The sequence below is a fragment of the Antechinus flavipes genome, chromosome 3, assembly GCF_016432865.1.
Source record: "Antechinus flavipes isolate AdamAnt ecotype Samford, QLD, Australia chromosome 3, AdamAnt_v2, whole genome shotgun sequence".
Classification (NCBI taxonomy): Eukaryota; Metazoa; Chordata; class Mammalia; order Dasyuromorphia; family Dasyuridae; genus Antechinus; species Antechinus flavipes.
Window position 1 is genome coordinate 74,658,414 of NC_067400.1, and position 22,507 is coordinate 74,680,920.

At 34.7% G+C, this 22,507-nt stretch overlaps 1 protein-coding gene across 24 annotated transcripts in view; it reads right to left on the reverse strand.

Moving 5' to 3' along the window:
* Positions 1 to 22,507, reverse strand: part of MAP2 (microtubule associated protein 2) — a 350,338-nt gene that overhangs the window by 26,128 nt on the left and 301,703 nt on the right. For 7 of the 24 annotated variants that reach the window (XM_051983645.1, XM_051983640.1, XM_051983636.1 and 4 more), the window contains 6 exons: positions 21,182 to 21,439; positions 15,266 to 19,060; positions 14,840 to 15,046; positions 14,531 to 14,665; positions 9,553 to 9,614; positions 3,455 to 3,602 (listed from right to left, as the gene is read on the reverse strand). In XM_051983645.1, the coding sequence (XP_051839605.1) occupies positions 3,455 to 3,602; positions 9,553 to 9,614; positions 14,531 to 14,665; positions 14,840 to 15,046; positions 15,266 to 19,060; positions 21,182 to 21,439 (4,605 nt within the window). Of the gene's footprint in view, positions 1 to 3,454; positions 3,603 to 9,552; positions 9,615 to 14,530; positions 14,666 to 14,839; positions 15,047 to 15,265; positions 19,073 to 21,181; positions 21,440 to 22,507 lie in introns of all 24 variants that reach the window. The other 17 variants (XM_051983655.1, XM_051983649.1, XM_051983646.1 and 14 more) reach the window with 6 other exon arrangements.

Below are 22,507 nucleotides of genomic sequence, written 5' to 3' on the forward strand. Positions count from 1 at the left end.
TCATTTTTAAAGATGAGGTTTGAATTGTGATTTTGAAGATTTATAATCTTTGGACAATTGAACAGAATAATATCCTAATGCTACTTTAATGCAATAAATGTTGCTAAGAATTGGAACCATGCATAAACAATAGACCACTCTAGAAAATAAATAGCAATATGATTGGAAGAAAGATTACTGAATTGACACTTAAATATTTAACTTCTAAACCATCCATTGTTATTTGTTGTTTGTCTTTTGTTCTCAAAGAGAACCATCAGGGACATCAAGGAGGTAATGCCATGACATGCAAATGAATTCGATTTAAGTGAGGAGAGCTGGGTAAGGTTATCTGTCTCACTTTCCCTTCCAGAGTCATCTGTGTCCAATGGTCCGAGATAGATCAGGTGGACTGGAGATGTCCCTAGATGAAGTGGGAAACCTTGGTCTTTTAAAGCTACAGTCTTTTACAGGTCTCAATCAAACTATGCCCCCTCTAAAATGTGCTTGATTTAACAAATATTTAGTGTCAAAAATTTCTCTGGGCAACCTCCCTTTGCAACATGTCCTTCCTCTGAAGATAAGACAGTAGATTTTCACGGACTGAAATGACACAAATTATGTATAAATAAATGTACAATAAACTATATTGGCTATACCAGAGTAAAAAAATAAATGACAAAGCTGGAAAAATCTAAGAAATCCTTTCATTTAATCTGCTCATTTTGCAAATAAAGAAGAACCAGGGAAATTCAATGTTTTCCCCAAAGTTTCACAGACAGTATCAGAGTCTGGATTTAAACTTCTATTTTTTAATTCCAATCTTAGGGCTCTTACTCCTACACTATAGTATCTCTACCACACAACTAGCAGTTTTAGAGATGGAAATGACCAGAGTAATTACCTAGTCCAACTCTATAATTATACAGATGAAGAAACTGCTACAGAGAATTTAACATTAGCTCATCTAATTAACTATAATTCCAGGATTAGAACTTGGGTCTCTGTACTCTTAGCCAATCTGTGCTCTGTCCAAGCCAGAAAAGTTTTAATATAGAGGGCATCCCAAAAGTCTTGGATCCATTTTAAGCAGCATTTAAGATTTTTGGAATACTCTGTATTTATGACCTTTATGATGGTCAACATGGATATAATAAAATAAGTCACTTATAATAAGTTCAAACTAGAGGAATGTATACAGTTTGATATGCTATAATATCTATTATAACTTTAATTAGAGACCAAAAAAATTAGAATTTTTGAACAATCATGTCATAATCCTGTTATCAGACTTATTTTATTATGGTTAAACATTTAGTTTTTAATTTTAATTTTTTACATGAATTGTCACTTTATTTTTTCATGAATTAATGAATGCATGTACTTTATGAATGGATGATTGAACAAATGTAAATATAAACATTATTAAGTTTGGAGTTTGTGCTAGCCTATCAAAATGTAATCATTCCCACTGATTTTAGTTATATGATCACATTGACCTTGACATAATCAGGTGCCTAGAAGCAGCTAATTTGAGTAGTTGAATACACTAGGGCTGACTTGGAAGTCAGAAGACTTGAGTTTAAATCCAGATAGAGGAACAAGTAACTCTATAATACTGATCACATCATCTAACCTCTGTCTGTCTCAGTTCTTTCATCTGTACAAAGTAGGTTAAGTATATTTTAAATAAAAATGTCCTACTATTGGGATAACTAGTTGGAATAGTGGATAGAATACTGAATTTGGAGTTAGGAAGGACTGAATTTGAATCATACCTGACCCTTAGTAGATATGTGCCCCTGGGCAAGATACTTAAGTTCTCAGCCTCAATTTCCCCTTCTATGGGATAATCATAGCTTCTCACTTTGCAGAGGTATTGTAAGAATCCATTAAGATTATATGTAAAGTGCTTTGCAAATCTCCAAGAACTACCTAATTAGCTATTGTTATTATTGTCTATGTTAATTTCTTCTCTTGGATTTTTACTGTCACATGAAAATATTAAACACAGATGGTATGTTCTTTTGTGAGAAATTTTTTCCCCATTACATCTCCACAATGATACCATCAATAAGTTTTGAACCAAATGATTATTTTATTTTCAATGACAAAGCATTTACTTGAAGGGGGAAAAATCTCAGTATCTTGATTCCATTGAGCATTGAGATGATGCTTGGCTAGCACCATTTATTTGCTCAAATCATTCAAAACATTGAGACAGAAAAAAGATTCATTTTTTTTCAAATTTTTAAAAGAGCAATTCGTTTAAAGAAGACACAAAGAACATCTTCCTAAAGCAAAAATAAAAATAAAACAAAATAAACTACAAGGACCTACAAATTTCTCTACTTTCAGGAGAAAAAAAAAACATTTAAGTAATGTTTGAGGAAAAGGAACTTAGTTCAATAACCAGTAATAAACCAATTAAATAGCATGTATGAAAGCAAAATCAAATCCAACTTTTCTTGAATAAATCTGCCTGTCTTAAATAGCCACATTAGATGATCAATTTTTTTTAAATAAAAATGACTTGAGTTGATTGCGATCAGAACTATTATTTTAATTAGCAGCAAAAAAATGTTCATTTCAGTTAGATAACACATGATCTACCACAAAAACAACAAATCCTGCAGTATTTGCAAGTTTATTCAGTGCTGAACAGATATACACTATATTTATTAATTTCAACATATTAGGTGATGAAAAGCACTACACTGGTTATTGTGTCAGTAGTAACAACACTAGTTTTTTTCACTCATATGCTACTTCTTGTTCCTTATTGAAGATTCTGAATTTTGTGGGTTTTGATGGACAGAAATACTCTTAAACAACATATGATAAGATAAATAATTTGGAAATTGGCAGGGCTAATACACAAATCCTCCAGAAACTTGCTTTTCTTCTATATGTACATCTCTGTAAGACAAGTTGACCTAGGCATGTAAGATAAAACTTATTATTGTTGGTTTCAGATTTTTGAATATCATTTAGGAAATAGGGTGATCTTGGCCAGAAGTGCATCTATGTATTTTTGGTTCTGAAAAGAACAGTTGAGCTACTGAAGTATACCATAGCAAATATGAAAGTGACCAAAGTAAGTGGTGTTTTAAAAGAAAATATATTGCCGTCCCAGTGTTGAAATATCAATAACAGCTAAGTCCTTTATCTCTTTTTATAATAAACAAATATCCTTTCCTCTAAAGAGTCCCAAATGTGTTGCTGCACTTTGATCAGGTCTATAAGGAGTGGGAAAATCACTTTGAGATTTATATTTCTCATAACTTCCAGAATAGCCAGGGGACTACCTCTTGATCACAAAGTGAGCCTATTATAGTCTGCCTAGAATCTCTTTAAATATTAAATATTCAGGTTCTTCATAAACAATTTTGAAAGATTAAGAAATAAGTTCATTATATAGCTACCTGAGACATTTGCATTAAAATAAGCGAAAAATGAATAGAAGCATACATACTAGTGGTTCGTCGAACTGACGCAGACATAGAAGTATTGAGCGAGAAGGAATTCTCATCTCTGTCTCCTGATACCCCTCTTCGAGTAGGAAGGATGGAAGAAGGCCTGGGCAGGGAGGAGCGCTTTTCAGGGCTCTTGCTTACACCATCCTAGTCAAAAGAAAAATCAAAACCAAATGTACCATCGATGGGATCTCAATATTCATTCCTTCATTATCATTTATTGTGTCTACTATACTGAAAACATTTTAATCGGTTTTAGATATACAAAGACCAAAACAAAATGATTGCTTTTCTTAAGGAACTTATTCCATTGGAGGGCAGTTGGTTAAAATGTACACAGCTAATTAAAGAAAATACAAGGCATCAGAGACTGAGCACCAACATCAATTAAGGTAGATTAGGAGGGATTCTTATGGAAGTTAGCATTTACTCTGGGCCTTAAAAAATTCTAAAAGGCAGAGATGAGAAGGGATGCATTCTAGATATGAAAGACAATTTTTGATGTAATCATAAGAATTAGGGGAACTTTCTACCCTTCTTCCCCTTCCCCTACAATCCTCTTCATCTCTTAAGGCTGTTGACATCACAACAGAAAGGTCAATAATTAACATGATAACTTAGTGAAACTTTTTTTTTTTTCAAAAATACTGAGCTTTTAACCATGATTGATCAACTTTGATACAACTCCGTTGTTTTTGTATATTATATTGTAAATTATATATAATTTTCTAGCAATTAGACTATCATATTCAGTTTCAATTCTCTCATTGCCTATATCATGCTGAACTAAACAGTTTTCCTTTCTCTTCTTTTCATACCCTGTATAAAAAAATAAACATCTAATTTTCACACCTACCAAGGATCTCTACTTCTTAGCTTCAAATGTCAGTGTTTACTGAGGCATTGGAATACTGTCTTATTTAGGGAAAAAATTCTAATGCAATTAAAGGCTCAAATGACAAACTTTCTGAAGTATATTTACTTATGAAGATTTAATTAAATCTGAAAAAAAATCACTGTATATAGTATTTGGGACTAGTAAACTACTAGTCTATTCATTAACAAGGAGGGTAACAGACAATTTATACTTGTATAAGTGACATCATTTTTTTGGAAATACAGGCTGAAAGGAATTTTCAGAAAAAATTACATTTTTGGTTATTGCCTACCTGTAAAAATGAAAATAGAAACTTGAAATATTTTTTAAATTAAAATTTTAAATTAAATGCAAATTATATATTGCAATTTTAGGGAACCTGTTTTTATGTATTTCCTGATTTCATCTTCAATAAATTTGACCTGGATCACATATATGATTCTTAAAAAAGGCAAGAATTCAGGTGAATCTACTGAGCAAAGTCATACAAAAATTGTAAATTGAGAAAGAGAGCTGTTTTAGCAGTTTCGGAACAATCTGACCTGCCTCTTAAAAGAAACAGTTATTTTGTTCTGACTGTTAGAGACAGGGATCTTTGACAAAGCCGAATTTTAGTCTTAGAAAATAAGAAAAAAGCATAAAATAAAAGTACATGAAATTCCTCATGTGAAAATATAATTAACAAATATAATAAAAAAGAAATCTAGTTCTAGAATACATATATTTCCATATTTGGTTAATAGACATGGATACTGCTATAGAATTGAGGATAACATAGTATGTGTTCAAGTGAAAACAATGGATTTTCCTTTCATCTTGTTTAGGTCAAGCCAAAATCTATGGATGAATATTATCTTGCTCTAAATATTATAATGCTCATGCAAATAATGATAACAATAACAAATACTTCTGCCTTTTTGGTGAGTATTTTGAGAGGTAATGTTGAAAAGGGGATGAAAGGGGAGAGAGAGAGAGCTAAAGCAGTTACTTACTGAGATAGAAGAGTCTAAAGCATCTAATATTGGATATGGAAAAACCTAAGTTGTTTGCAAGCCAATTAGAAGGTGGCAGATGAAAAGAGAAAAAATGACTATAACTAAAAGAAGGAAAATGATAGATAGAGCAGGTCCTGGAGGAAGGATGGGGGAAGGAAGCAAGCAAATAAGCAAGCATTTATTAAGGTTTATTATGTTCCAGGGACTATGCTTAATATTTTATAGTTATTAATTCATTTAATCCTCACAAAAAACCTAGGAGATAGGTGCTGTCATCATTCTCATTTTACAGATGAGGAAACTGAACTGAGGTAGACAGAAGTGAATTGACTTGCTTAGGATACCACAGTTAGTAAGTGTCAGAACCTGCATTTGGACTCAGGTCTTTCTGACCACAGATCTGGTCCTCTATCCACAGTGTCACCTAACTGAAATTAAAGGCATAATTGTAAGCCATGGAAATAAATAAGTCCATTTCTTTCCCCTATATAGCATGAAGGGAGAAGAGAATAGGTGAAAAAAATGAGACTTTAAAGGTTTCTAGATGGAAGAAATCAAGGAGACCCTCTTTGTTTCCACATCTTCAATAAAACAGACATCATTAAAGTAGCATGAAGGAGGGGCTGAGAATATGAGGAGAGGAAAAACATGTAAACCATTTACTGTAGGAAATGGGAAAGGGAAATGAATAAATAGTAGACCACATGAGTTGCTAAGCAACAGTGAAACCACAGCTTGTAGCATAAATTTGTAGTGAATAAAATCTGCTTGATTTTGAGCCCATTTCCAGCAATGCTTAACAGCCCAGATTCAAGAGGAGAGGAAAATCAACCACACTTACTTGGGATAGAAAGCTCGGATAAAGAGAACAAAAGACAAGATGAGACAATAAAATTTAGTGTGATAGCTGGGAAATGATTTAAGTACTTGGCTATAGGACAAAGAAACAAACATTAGAGTGGGAAAAATAGTGAAAAGAAGAGGGAGGGAGGATCAGAGATGGTGATATTTCCAAGTATAAAAATTTAGAAAGTTGTTAGATGATGGATTTGTGATTTGGACATGAGCATACTCAGATTTTTTGGGTTGACATGGACATAGTAGGTGTTTGAATATTCCTTAACATGATTGCTGAAGTCTTTGAGGAGGCTGGGAGGGGATGAGGTCTATGGGGGAAGTTAATAATAATAATAGTAATAATGATGATGATGATGGGGGCAATAGCTAACATTTATATGGTGCTTTGCAGTCCTTCTAAATCATTTATTAATTTGACCCTCACAACTCTGTGAGGTGGGTATAACCATCTCTATTTCACAGATTAGAAAACTGTGGTTTACAGTGGTGAACAGCCTTGTTTATTATCATATAGATAATAGATGTTAGAGGAAAATTTGCACTCTAACTTATCTTGACTTGAGAACCAGTAATTTTTTCACCACATCATGCTGCATCACACCTTCCTGATTCTCACTTTGCTCATATATATGTTGATAACTACTTATCTTACAGGATCATTGTGAGAATCAAAGGAGTTAATTAGTATATGTAAAATGCTTCATATTTTTAAAAGTATTACATAAGTGTGAGCAATTTTGCTAACATGTTAATTACTTCAGAGAAGAGTATCCCTAATATTTTGATTATATGCTTAACATGAGCTAATTCACCTTAAGACCCTATATTGATGATGAGAAAAAAGGAGGCTATAAGAAAGAAACATATGGATGACCATTACATCTGGAATTCAAGTCAGTGCTTCCATAATCCATTTGTCAAATACAGAATACATTGATACATTGTCTATGATTTCTAGGATTGAAGTCAGCACCCCAGAAACTATATTTAAATCACAAGTCTAATATTTAAGATGCCAGAGAACCTGGGTAGTCTGTGTTTCCATGTATGCTTTGGATGTACAATTCCGTAGATGTACAACTGTGGTCTGTAGGATATATCTATTGGGAGATTATTAAAAATATAAGAATTTGCTATGGAAATGACTTTCTTCCACAAAAAAATGTTAGTAAGACTTGACACTTCACCAAAGTCACGATTAGCACTGACATCTCATCTCTAGCTTTACCCTCTGCTGATATATCCGTGAGTCAATGAGCACTCACAGATTGGACACTGTATCTTCTCCTTCTACAACCCACGGAAGCTTGTGTGGGAAGTGTAAGTGGGTCAGTACAAGTCATCCCACTTGGCTGTTCCCACACACAATCAAAAGTGTGGTTTAGAAAAATACAATAATGACAATTGTCTTCAGTGCTAGAAGATGACTACCTCTGCTATAAGTCTAGAAAATGTGAATAAAAGAAAGGATCCTAGGGGCTACAACCATTAACAAAAATCCAGTAGAAATCATTGGGGTAAGGTTGGGAATTATGGGGATAAATGAGGTTGTTAACAAGATATTCACATAACATGAAACTCTGTTTAACTGTCTACCTGATATTGCTGCCTTATAGCTTATTCTGAAAGGTGGAAGAGCTGAGCTATAGTGTATATAAATTTTATGTTATCAAATTTAATTTATATATATATTGTAAATTTAATTTTTATCACATAAAATTTAATGTTTATCAAAGCATAAAGAAAACGTTATAGTGGATCACAACATAGTTTTTTCACCTTTTTGTTGTTGTTTGCTTGCTTTTTTTTCCTTTCTCATTTTTCCCTTTTTTGATCTGTTTTTTCTTGTGCAGCATGATAAATATGGAAATATGTTTAGAAGAATTGCACATATTTAACAAATTGGATTGCTTGCTATCAAGGGGAGGGGATGGAAGGAAGGGAGGGAAAAAATTGGAACACAAGGTTTTGCAAGGGTCAATGTTGGAAACTATCTTTGTATACATTTTGAAAATAAAAAATATTATTAAAAAAGATAACATCGTAAAGTAATATGTCTGAATAAATCACCATCTCATTCAACTATGCCTTATTTTTACATGATGATTTTTAATGTGACGATAAATGAAACAAATGATGTCAAGTGGCTAAAAGTTCCCAAATAAAATGATCTTATTAGTGTCCAGGAAATATTCTTCTTTTAGGAAAAAAAAGAGAATTCTAGCCTTGGAACCAGGAAAATGTATTCAAAACCTGATAGATGCTTATTGTATATCCTTGAAAAGTCACTTAATCTGGTATGTCAGAAGTGTCCCTGAAACTTAGACAACATGTAAGTGCTTTGAAAGCAGGAATTAACTTACTAGTTTTCTTTTGTAGTCCCAGTCCCTGACATAGATTCTATCATGAAATAACCATTTAATAAATATTGGTTGCTTGAATAACTGACATCTCCTAAATCATTTGGTTGTAGATCTGCATAGTGGAGAGAGTTTTCCCCAGGAAAGAGTAATATCACAATTCCTTTATGTATTTATGTATATGAATGCTTTGAAAAAAATCTGGTAGCTTTATGGACTAAACAAAAGTAGAAATCAACACATCCCTACTGACTGATAGGATACTAATATCCTAAAAGCAGTTAAGATGCTTGTAGAGATGTGTGACTGTATTCTGAAATGACTCAGACTTCCATAATTTGCTATGTGGTTATTTCAACTAATCACAAGGCAGCTTTTCCTTCAGCCCACAAAAACTCTTGGCTTTGTCTATCCCATAGACATAATGTTTTTAATGGCGCTTAATAAGAATGAATTAGGAAATGTAGGTGCTCATTTCAAGTCATATGGCCATGTCAGATAACCAGACTGCATCCTTCTTTCATACTGTTTGTTCAGCTTAAGATCATATCTGAATAGTCGAACTGAAGAAGAGAAATCATTTGGTTAAATTAATTCCTGGAGACAGGCAAACTAGATATTTTGTACTTGAAATACTACCTTGGAGCCTCTTTAATTTAGAATGGTTTTCTCTATAGGTCAACTCTATCCTTTCCACATCTCTCTAACACTAACATACATAGTTAAAGATGTTTACAAATAGATTACTTAGCACTTATCTTTTATATTGCTCTGAAGCTAGACACAAATGATGCATGATAAACCACCATCAAATTTCTTCATCATCAAATATCAAGAATATGACCATAAGGAAGCCACAGAATATAAATTTTGTTTAAGTATTTTAAGATTACATTTCAAGAGAAAGGCATAAATTCCTTATAATATGGCAGTTAAATAATTAATGCCTCAAGAAATAAAAAAAAACAGAATCAGATTAGGAATAAGGAGATAATTATTTTACTTACTGTGAATTTATCCTTTGCTTGCTTATATACACCAGAAGCCTGGTTAGTTTCTCCACCCGCTGCTGTTGGACCAACAACAATGATAAGGATAATGTTAAAAGTCATAAAAACATTGAAATAATACCCCTAGTGAAATGGATTATGTTTATAGAGAAGGGCACAATGAAACTTTGTTTATTAGGTTTTATAAATCATAATTTGTAAATATAGGAACATGGATTAATGTGTCACTGAGCCACAAATAAGCAGCTGGCAGTGCAATGAGTGGAATCCTGGGCCTTGAGTTAGGAAAACCTGAGTTCAAATCCAGTCTCAGTCATTTACTTACTCTCTGTGTAATCCTGGGAAAGACACTTAGCCTCTCTCTGTCTCAGTTTCCTCATTTGTAAAATAGGGATAACAATAGCTCTTTGTAAAACAAATATCTCATTTTATTCTCAGAATAAATATGGGATGCTGCTATTGCCACTATTACTATTACCATGGCTGGTATTCTTCCTTCTGCTCCTCCTCTTCCTCCTCTAGATTGGTGAGCAGTCTCATATTATTTGATCTAGTTTTATACAGCCCAAATTTTTCATCTTATTAGGTTCCTTAATCTCTCAATTCTTTCTAATATTCCTCATATTCCTCCTAGTTTTCATATTCTCTAGTATTCATATTCATATTGAATATGTTCATATTCTTGGAAGTAAAAATTCCATCTTTTTTTCCCTTTTTCACTCCAAAGACTTTATATAACTATATGTAAAATTATATAAGTTTTGAATGTAAGTGTAAAAAGTACAATTTATATAACTAAAAGTAAGTTACTGCCAAAGACATCTCTGGTATCCCTTTCCCCACATAATCCAAGTGATCTCTTTTAACTCTAGTGCAATAAAAAAAGAGGGGGCAGGAAATACCAAAGTCTTATATGGAACCATAGAGTGTCAGGAATGAAAGGAACTAAATACTGACTTTACCACTTACTCCTCTGGGCAAATCACTTATCCTATTTGACCTGACTTTCTTTTTTAAAATGAAGGAGTTAAATTGGATAATCAGGGTCACATTAATTACTAGCAGAGACAGGATTAGTACACAGGCCTTCAGTACTAGGTCCAGACTTCTTTAATATAGTTTATTTAAATTTCTCAAACTATTTCTCAGCCTCTGTCTTGAGGCTTCCCCATGAATAAGTGGGAACCCTCAATTCCTACACAACCTAAGATTTATGCACTGTTTCAGATGTTCATTTACTCAAAGGTTTTGTTTTATTGTGGTGATAAAAAGAAAAAAATATAGCTTACATTTTTTTGAAAATGATAATCTATATTAAGGACTCATTAAAGATCCCCAGTTCTTATTCTGGATCTGTAAGATTTTGTCATATCCTCAGATTTCCATCAAACCTGTCAATGTTTGGCTTACCCCAAGCCTTCCTCAGCCTTTGATTCCTAATATTTATATATTTTTATATATACATAAAATTTTTTCTTGATTTGAAAAAGGAAAGAGGATAGAGGAAGGGAATAACTTAGAAAGAGGAGAAAAGGAGAGAGACATTTTAAAAGTTCAGGATGTAAGGCAGGATGCGTTCTAAACATGCACTCCCTGTATTGTTATGACCACATCTGTTACTGCTGTTTCTTTTTGGTAGTGTTATATGACTCTTTGATTTTTGAACTTCATCCTCCCTTAATGCAATTTTACCACAGATTCTTTCTATTGATGACTTACCTGATCCCAGAACTTCACATGAATTAAACAACCCTTCAATCAATTCCTTGTGGTTTTGATAAAAATATGGTGTTCTGGAGCTCTTCCAGAATCAAACAACAATAACAATAATAACAATAACAACAATGAGTAAACAAACAAATTTAATGCTAGGGTAACAGTGGTGCAATTTAATATGAGGTAATTTTCTTCAAGTCTCATATAGTAAGTTGCACATTCTATTCCCTGTGACTTTTGGAATATTAGTAATAATGATAGCAGTATCTTACATGTTTGCACTAGTACATGGAAATGTAGACATTGGAGAAGATGTTTAGATGATGAAACAAACTTTCTTATGGTCATTTCCCCCAAGCCCAAGGATCTTACTTCTTTTATTTCCCTTCCCTCTCTCATAAAATAGGAAAGCTCAATTTTAAAAGTTTTTTTTAATTTCTCTGACTCATCTGCTAAGAGGATTGTTTCACAATTATTTAAAGGATAAATTGTTAATTACTGACAAAAATTGTTAAACTAGGAAAGGATTTATTTTGTTTGGAGATTATTCTAACGAATTATGAATTAAATTATATGAGGGATAAAAAAGTACCTTCCTACTTTTATGTTGTGGTTCCACAAATTTTAAATCACTGACATTTTTGCCTTGAAAAAGGATATCTAGATTCTTTCTATTGCTTTAGGCTACATTAGTGTCCAGTAATAAAGTGACATTCAAAAATAGTGGCTAGATGACCTGAACCCTTTGCCCTGGTTTCCACAAAATATAGAAAGAGTCAGAGAAAGGCCTTTAACTCTTTAGGTTGCTCCTATTGGAAGTATTTAATGAAAGGTATAGCTAAAAATACTATGATAAGGAAAATAGGTTGGACTGAGGGATTACACACATTGGATCATGGATCATCCAAGAATTAATAAAAGAATGATAATTTTGATTGAAATAATTATTTGATACATTTGATTTTAAAAGTAAAATTTAAAAAAATTAAATGGGCAATTTTATTCTATGTACCAATGATTTCAGTTTTCTACTGTTTCATAAAAGAAATGTTTCCTAAGTTGTAGTTTCATGTTTTCCCATCAATGCCACATAACTGTGACCTTGAAATGTTGAGTGTTGTAGCTGTATGGGATAGAACAAAAACTTTTGCCTAACAAAGAGATGAAGCATAATCTTTCTCCCTAATAAATCTTAATATTTCTTTTTAACTCATACATAATGTTTTACTAGGGAATTAATGGTGTTTGTCTTTTTACTTACAATAAGAAATTCATCTTAAAACTGGGAACATAAACCACTATTATCTTTACAAGTGGATTTTTGTTAATAGTGAGAGATTTAGCTCTTTCTGTCATCATGACAATCTAGGAAGATTGAGTTAGCCTACTACTTCACATTACTACCCATTCTTTTAAAAAGCCTACAGAGATAGTACAGAGAAAATGACAAGTGATGGATATTAGTGCCTAATAGATCACACAAAACAAATACCAAACAAGAGTCAAAACTAACGTCTCATTTTCCTTCATGAGGGCTTTTAAGATTTTTTAAACTTAGTGGTATGTGAGTATTAGTAGCACTAACTACTTCTCTAGACTAGTTCTAGATGGAACAAACAAACAAACAAATAAAAAACCTCACTATACAAACTTCTCTGTTTAATCCTGATAAAATCATGCTGTCTTTGTTAGAAGGATGTGTGAGGTGAAAAAGCTGCAAGTTAAAAGCTTGTATGCTATAGATTCTCAAACCAGGTCCAAGTGGCTCAATCTAGCCACCCATCTAACTAACTAAAAGAACAATCTCAAATTGGAAGGTGCTGAAAATCTAAAAAAGGTAATTTAATGATCCATAATTCCTAATGACCCATTTAGTTCCTAATTCACCATAGTCTTTACAATATCAAAACCCCAAACTCTAAGCTTTATTATCAGGGGTCCACCTATAACTATAAGCACTTATTTCCCCAATATGCCCTAGATACACAGAGCTTGTAAGGAAGCAGATCTACTGATTCCTATAGGAAAAAAAAATCTCACGAAATATTTTGAACTTCCGAGGATGTCAAAGAACCCTCATAATCAAATGGATTCTAAGATTCAGGTCACTATTTGAGCTATTATAAACTTTCAAAGAAAAACCATCCAAAGGTTTAGGGGGGCATATATGGTTTGGAATGAGAGAAAAGGGAAACCTTTTCTAATTGTTTTCAACATCTGGTAGTAGTCTATGTGCCTACCAGCTAATAAAAGTTAAAATGATAAAACACAATACGAAATTAGATAGTGTAGCATCCTCACACATTTATAGTTCATCTATGATACACATAAATTATACTTTCAGATCCAGGGTGTTGTATGGGTTCCCATCTTTTATTTCTTCATGATATTTCATCCCCTACCTTTCCAAGACTTAATGATATAAGTTATTCTACTTCACTTAATAAGAACAAATAAAGAGATAACAAAAATAGATAGGCTTCACAGGCTCAGAAAGCCATGGAAAACCATTTTTATCTTATAACTATAAGTGCTGACTATGTGGGTAAATTTCACTGGTAGCCCCTCCCATTTCTTTATCCTGAGTTCAAGGTGTCAGTGCAGAAAATGCCAGTGCTGTTGAATGGAAAGTCTTGATAATTTTGGATTGCTGAGAAATAAAATCTGCTGAATTTATAATACATTCCCCCTTTTCCTTCTATTTTCTTTCCCTCCAAAGCAACAGAATTTTGCAAATCACATAGTTCTACTTAAATTTACCATACTTTTCTCTTTCATTTTCATTTAACAAATCCTCAGATTCTTTTGGTGATTTTAGTGAAATTCATCAACATCAGTAACAGATTTGGCAGTGCTGATGTAGAAAAAATGAGAAATACATATGATTTTAGGTATGAGGAGAAAAAAAATCAAAATAAATGGAGATGTATACCACGGTGAAAATTGTCACCATTTTCCCACCAAAACATACAGAATGGAAACCAAGATCTGTACAACATATCATTCAAACACAATACTAGCATACACTCACGCACTGATATGTCTGAGCATGATGACAAGCATATATATGATAATGACTTCTGTCTGGGAGAAAACAAAACAAAATAATGATACAACACGCTTAATAGCAATATTGTTTATGACACTGTAAGGTCTCAGAAGAAAAAAATAAGATGAAGAAGCTGCTAAGGCAATGGGATTAAAAAAAAAGATAGGTGTCTATGTTTGCCAGCCACATTGCAGAATTGAACACAGTCACCTGTCGTTTTCCGCTTAACACAGGAGAGATGAGTTGGTCTAGTATATTTGATAGCAGGTTTTAAAATGATTTTCCTGGAAGGAGAGTGGGCCTGAACTTCTGTTTTTTTACCAAGTTCAGCCTTCTTATAAACTGCTATGGATAAGAAAACACAAAAGCACACAATCAGGAAAAAATGAACAAGTTCAATAAAACTGAATAAAATCTGATAAATTATTAACGTTACCACCGTACTGGCCACGAAACAGTAACCTTGAAGTACTTGGCACACATTAAAAAAATAATAATAATAATGATTGTTAAATGAACCTTTTTTCCTTCTCACTTCATCTCTGGAGACTGTGCTAGGTTCCTTTTTAGCTATTTTTCTTTCAGGAGTGGAAATTCTGCCTCTCCCAGTTTTAAAGGGTTTTTCTTTCCTATGTTTATCGAGAGATGGTCTCCGAACTTCCTTCTCTGCTTTTTCTTCTTTAGGAACAGTCTCTAACTGCTCTGTCATGATGCTTCTATCATCATCTGTGGGATCAAAGGAAATTATAATAACAAAACAAGAGCAACATCAGAAATTAGTAAGGGACATCAAAAGTCCTTGGGATTAAAAAAAATGAAATATAGGGATACTTTAAAATGTTAGGGTATTTATAACTATTTTGGGCACTGGACATTTATAATTTTTGTCCATTTAGGTTATTAAGTTTTGTTAAGTAGCAAGAAATAAAAAAGGATAATGCACACCTTGAGTATCCACCCAGAGGCTGTCAGCATCCATGATGGAGTCATCGATGGTTGTTTCATCTTTGTAATCATCATACGTTTCTGTCTTGTATTCAGAAAAGCCAATTTCTTCCTTTTCTGGAGAAGCAGGGGCCTCAGGGGATCCTTCTTTAGGTTCTCCAACTGCTTCTGCAGACTCTTCTATTTGTATTTCTTCTTCTTCTTGCTCTTCTTCTTCTTCAGGGGGAGAGGCTCTACTTTCTGGCTGCTCGAGGGCAGCAAAACGCACACTGTGGGAACCAGTTTCTCCTTCATCTGTTGTGGTTTGCACTACGGTGATGAAGTCATCCTCAATGGTCACCACTGACTCAATTACTCCCTTGTACTCGGGCATCTCGGCTGCACCCAACTCCACCAATTCTTCTTTGACAGCTGGAACACTCAAGTCTGTTATCTGGAGAGTTTCTGAGCGGAAAAGAAGTTTATCATATTCTCCTTGGGCTTCTATTTCTTCCTCTTCCCTCTGAGTCTCCTCTGGTTCAGATACAATCCCTTGCAGCAATGGTTCAATGACTTCTGAGGGAGTGATGGAGATGTCTGGAGTTTCCTTGACTTCTTCTTTTGGCTGCTGAACTTGCTCCATCTGGATATCAGGCCCCTCAGTCTGTACTACATAAGTCTTTGAATCACTTACTGCTGGAGGCTCTTCCGCAGGCAATTTCACTGTGATGTCTTCCTGCAGTACAGTTACTTCTGGGGTCACTTCTTTCTTGCTCTCATCAGCTTTCAAGGATTCCATAGTCAGACTCTCAGGAGTGTGATCATGTTCTCCACTTGACTCATAGGATTCTTCCTTATCTACTGCTTCCTGATGCACCAGATCAGGCTTGGCCACTTTTTCTTTGACTTCTGTCTCAGAAACCTTGCTGCTCTCTTTCAGGTGACTGGGCTCAGTACTGGGAAATGTGTCTCCCTCAGGGGGTTTGGCTATTTGGGTCCTGTCTGGTTGAACAGCCTGGATATGAGGTTCTGTTCCTTTCTCGGTATCTCCTACCATTCCTAAAGCAGCCTGCCCAAAGTCACTGATCTTAGCTTCAGGTTGACTCTGCTCAACTTTCTTGGCAGCAGCATCCAATCCATGGTCTGCTTTTGGAGATGGTTCCACCTCAGTCATCTCTGGCACTGAACTAAGACTCTTTTCTGCCTTTTCACTTATGAAAATAGAAGTCTCTTTTGGTTTGATGGGCTCTTTCCCAAATACTTGTTCAAAGGTCATTCCTGTTCCAAATGCTTCCACTTTATCCACTCCCTCTGCTTTTTTGGGGTATTCTTTATCTACCAGAAGCAGCATTTCTTTGGATTCAATGTGTTCTTCACTCTTTTCTAGCACAGTATCCAATTTATCATTACTTTTCCTTTCATGATCAAACTCTTTACCAAGACCTGACCTATCCTCAGAGATGGACTGGGCTAGCTCTCCTTCACTACTGAATTCTTCTTTGACTCTTCCAGCTGCTGCCAATTTCACTTCAATTAATGAAAGATCAGTGGCCAAATCTCTTCGGATCTTGTCATCAGAACCATCATAAAAGGAGCCACTTTCACCTGATAGATTATCACTGTCCTGGACAGGTGATGGTAGAGGAACTGTGTATTTGTTGAAAACACAGTAACCCAAATCCTCAAGTTGGCTGTCTGCTTTTGTGGCAACATGGTTTTCATCAGTTAGAGTGGCCAAGCCAGTGCTGCTCTCTTCAAGTAGTGTCTCAGATGGTACTGATTTCCTTCTTGCCACCTCAGCATCCGTACTCATAGAGGCTAACCTGGACCTTGTGCCTGCTAGATCCAACATTTCAGGCAAGTCAGGGGCCATCACGGTCCCATTTTTATAATAATCTTTGGCCAGGAAAGGTGATTCACTCAATGATTCTACCTGGATATTATCTGCTCTGGTCACTTTCTCTTCCTCCAATTGTTCTTCTTCTTTGCTTTCTATTGGGAAACAAGGAGCTTTCTCTAAGGCAGGAGTTGTGGCTGGAAGGTAATCATCTCCTTCATCCATGCTCCCACTAGTATTAGTGAGAATATCAGAAGCCAGTGGAGAGAGATCATGTCCCCGGCCAAAGTTAAACCCAAGTGCTATGGAATCCAGGCAAGACATGGGTAAATTGATTGACATGCTTCTTTGTTCTATTGCAGATCTACCACCAAGTCCTAAACTCCGGCTTAGAGTCAAATCATCCTTATTTTTACTGTGGAGGTCCCTTTTTTCTCCATAAACTTTTGGATCAATGGTGAACATTCTTTCTTGGGGAGAACTAGGCTCTTCAGGTAGATCAGCTGGATAGCTCTGTGCAAGGGTACTGTATCCCCCCTCTAAAATGGGAGTAGGTTGCTGCTCTTTTCCTGGGTAAAATTCCTTTTCAGAACTTTTATGTATAGGTGAAACTGTATCATAGGATTCATAGACACTTTCTTTTGTATCACTCAATTCATAGTAATCACTACCAGACTGGATATTCTTTGTGGTTTCTTCTTTCAATGTGGATGTTTCAAAGTACTTTGACATTCCAGATTTGTCTTCGTCCAGCTGCCTGTTATAATCAAGAGAGGATGCAGCCCCCGTTCTGTGGACCTCCATGTCTTTGTCAACAACTTCCTCTCGAAACAGTTCTTTGGATGCACTCTTTTCACTGAGGAGACCTAGTTCATCAGGGGTTTTATCCAACATTTTTGACGTTGTGGCTGCACCTGAGAGGACTTGCTCTATGCTTTCAGGGAATGAATCACGTCTTAAATCATCAGTGGGAGTTTTTTGGTCTTTCTTTTCTTCCTTTTGGAATGTTTTCTCTGTTGACACACTGATGATGCCCATCTCTTCATCTAATATCTTCTGGGATTCACTTTCTTTTGACAGGGTTTTCTTTTCAGGAATGACATTTTTCTCTTCTTGTTTTGGATAAAGTTCACTGTCAAATAAAGTAGACTTCTGTCCATTGAATGTACAAGACTCTTTTTTCTGCTCACTTTCTTGCTTTATTACATCTTTTTCTTCTCCAACACTGGAAATTTTCTTAGTAGGACTTTCTGCCACAGTTGGCTTTTCGGCTTTTACAGATGCTGCAATTTCCATTGAAGCAGTTGTTTCCTCTGCTTTTAAGGTTTTTTCCATATGAATTTGTTCATCTTTTGGAATCTCTTTGGCAATCTGTGAGCTGCTAACCTCTTCGGGTTTTTTATCATCTGACTTCAGTGCCTCTGTTGTTGAGGGTAGTGCTTTGGACTCAAGTGTATCTTTTGTGACATCTGACAAATCAGCCTTAGGTTCAGAAGGTAAAGAAAAGCTCATACTTCCAAAGGGTGTTGGTCTTGGAGAGTCTAGTTTTTTCCCATCCCATTTTGGGATTTCTTGAACTTCATAGTTTTCTTTCATGGGTGTGAGAGGTCCAGGAGATAATTGGCTATATGTACTCCATTCATCCTTGGGTACTTCAATGGACAAGTCTTTTTGCTCTTTCTGAAATACAGTCTCTGTAGGAAAATCCACATCAAGTGCTGCAGCAATTGGTTCACTTTTCTGCTGCATGTACTCTAGCTCTTCCCCAAAAGTCTGTGCGAATGGGGTAAGAGGTACCTTTCCATCTTCTCTGTGATGTATGTCCTTTTTATCTATAGGTGGTGCTGGCTGGGCAACTAAGGCATCATGTTTAGGCAGTTCAGCAGGCTTACTTCCTTTCTCAGATTCCTTTTCCTTCTTGTCTAATGGTTCACCTGTGAGAGGGCCAGTGCCCTGTTCCTGGAACTCCATCTTCGAGGCTGTAAGTAAATCTGAAGTAATTGGGTTGCTTTTTAAACAAATCATATACAGTGCATTTAAGCAAACAGCTTATAATCATTCTTTGACATGATTGATGGATGGGAGGATAAAATGAAAAAAAAAACACATGGAAACATGCAGGCATATTATTTATTTAACAATCAGTATGAAAATGGATTAAGACAAAGATGCATATTCAAAATTGATGGTATGGGCTCTATTTATAATTAAGTGTTGTTGTGGGACTTTTAATCCCTCAGGTCTGTATGAGAAATATGTTTAGACGAGTAAAATGTGCATTTGCTCCAGATGCACATTTCAAATTAAAACAAAAAACAAACAAAAAAATTTTCCCTAGCAGAGGGTATGATGCAATTTTAAGGGCTGAACTAAGAGAGGTATTGATTTCCACTAACCTTTCACATTAGTTTTCTCAATTAACCCAAGTAAAATTATAGATTATAGTCAGAAGATTGATTATGACTAATTTCAAAAATAAGAGGTTTCTAATAGACATTGAGCCCATTTAAAAAACTAAGCAACTGATATGAATTTTCCAAATAAGGGTATATCTCACATTTAAAGGAAATAACTAGTGTTATTATTAACCAGCCATTTTGAAGTTAAGCCATAAAAAAGAGACAAGAAATATGGGGATAATTTAATTTGACAAATTAGAAATCTTTACCCAACATAAGTGGAATATTTTAAAATACTTTATATCACAGTCTCTGAATGAAAATTTAAAAGTAATAAAGATTGAAGAGCTGTGTGATTAATCAATGAAAATTAAAATAATGTCAGTTCTAAAACAACTGAGAAAACATTACTTGTTAACAGCTTCAAAGACACTGTTTATCCTAATAGTTTTTTGATGGCTATGATAACTTGTAATAGCACTTTAGCATTTTTTTTGTTTTGATTTTTCTTTCTGAGATGGAATCTCTTTATCTGACTTAAGCTGGGAAATGTAACAGTCACTCACAGGCCTGATCCAAATATGGATCATTATGAAAGGTTTAACCTGCTCTGTGTTTCTGATCTGGACCAGTTCACCCCTCTTTTAGGCAGCTGGAGGAGTTTAGCTTTCAAGAGCTCACCAAATTAGTCAAGAACTAGTGTAGATAATAAATTGGATTTACCTTTATTTGAGCTCAGGATTTCTGAACTAAAGGGATCCATCACCCTCAGCCTATCTGATTATAGATACATACCATCATATCTGACTCCACTGGTGGCATAAGGTCTGTGCTAATTGGACCAAGTGGAAGTACAATATAGTCCAAGAGTTTTATTACAGTTTTAAACTTTAATAACTATTAGATAACAAGAACTTAATCAATAACTATTAAAGCTTAAAATTGCACTAGCACTTTTGGGATATCCTTCACTTTGTAAAGTTTAGGAAAGAAGAATAAAATCAAATCATCTCTCAAAAAGAAAGTGTTTTGGAACATCATTACCTTAAGTACTTGTGTATCCTGTTGTAACAATAGAAAAGAAATACTTTATGAAATTCTAATAAAGGTCAGATGAATGAAAACTCAAGAAATTTGGAAATGACCAAAGGAATGGGCTGGGAATATGGAAGGGAAATGACACAAGAAGCATCAGCAGTAGCTCAAGAAAAACTAAACCAGAATGCACTAAAGCATAAAAACACAGCACACTGCACTGCAAACAAAAACACATCTATAGTTTAAGCCTTTGATATCACTGTCCAAGTCAACAAATCTAGTTTTTGAAAGAAAAGCAGATGAATCTCTGCACCAAAAATTAAAAAAAATAAAATAAAATAAAAATGTACACATATTAGCAATGTGACTGGCAAACATCTGAGATGGGCAAGGGAAAAGCACTCAGGTGACATTATCAGCTTAGCTGCAAAGCATATTGTATCATAGCAAAGTAAAATCAAGAATCTGGTGCGACAGCAGGAAACCATGCGGTCAAGGAGCACCGATGCAAATACAAGCTATGTACTCTTGAAGCATAGCAACTGCAGCACTATAAGAATGAGAAGAATAAAAGATGGAACAGCTTTGGGAAATGCCAAGTTGGTAAAGCTATAAAATAGCCTACTCATAAGCAAACACATGCAAATCCTAAAGGAGACACACCTTCCTCAGCAGAGAAAGGTGTTTTTATATCCAGAGACACTTCCTGGACCACTTTTATACTTTTCTCAAGTGGTCCCCCAGGGGAAACACTTTCTTCTGGAATTATTTTGACTTTCGAACTAGAATCCACTTGGACCTCACTGAGGTCCATTGGTTGGTCTGAGGACTTAGCGGGACCACACTCTTTGCCCCATTCTTTTTCAGGAAGAGTAGCAGGTTTCACCTCCTCAGCCATTGGACCCTCTATTGTTTCTTCTTCTTAGGGATGAAAAAGATGTTGACATCAGGACTACAGATAATACACAGTACAACATTCAACAGAGCTTTTATACAAACAACACTTTCAGCTCTATCTCCATTATATAATGGCAACCTCAAGTGGATTTTCTTCTACAGTTAGGATGAACAAATTAATCTTATTTTGAAAGATACATTGTCTACTGGTTGCTATATTATAGTGCACAATCATTTTATGATAATGCATTTTAATCTCTTGAAATGCCATTTAATTTGAAAATTGAGAGCTGAAAGAGTTTTATTGCTCTATTTTCCCTTAGCAGAAATGGCTATAGATTGAAAATATGTCGAATATTTGCTGGAAGTAAGAGATGGCGCCACTTGTTAACAGATGATTGTGAAATGTAGTGGTATGGTTGTATACAGAAAAGCACTGAAATTGTTAGTTATGTACTGTTTTTTCCAATGTAGGAAGTCTCTACCTAAGAATTTAAGAATAAGAATGCACAACTTCGGAGAGAGAGCCCTAATAAAATAAACTTTTAAAGGACATGTTTTTCTCAGAGGCCAAAAAAAAAAAAAAAAGACAGAGATCAAGTACCTTGGTTGCCCTAATGCAAAATCCACCAAGACTTACTAGAATTTATTCAATATTTCTATGGTATACAAAGCAGTATAAGATAGTAAATGGGGAAGTAGCTTTGAAGCCTGGAACATCTGGATTCAAGACCTGATGTGTTGGCTGTGTGACCCTATGCAAGAAATTTATCAGTGCTCTAGATAATTCTTTATGAAATACATGGTAAAGAAGGTGTCTACCTATTTGGAGTTTCCTCATCTGAGAATTTCTTAATTTCTTATATTAATGATATTACAGGTACAATCATTTCTAGGCTGAAATATATACAGTTGTCCCGTTCATTCTCTATGCTATGTAGAAGAAAATGAGAAAACATTCAATTACAGTCCCAAACAGTTTGAAAAACATGATTAGGGAAAAAAGCATAAAATCATGTTATTTTCTAGAACCTGTTTTTTGTCTACATTTCTATCATATTAATGGAACTCACGATGTAAACAATGTCATCC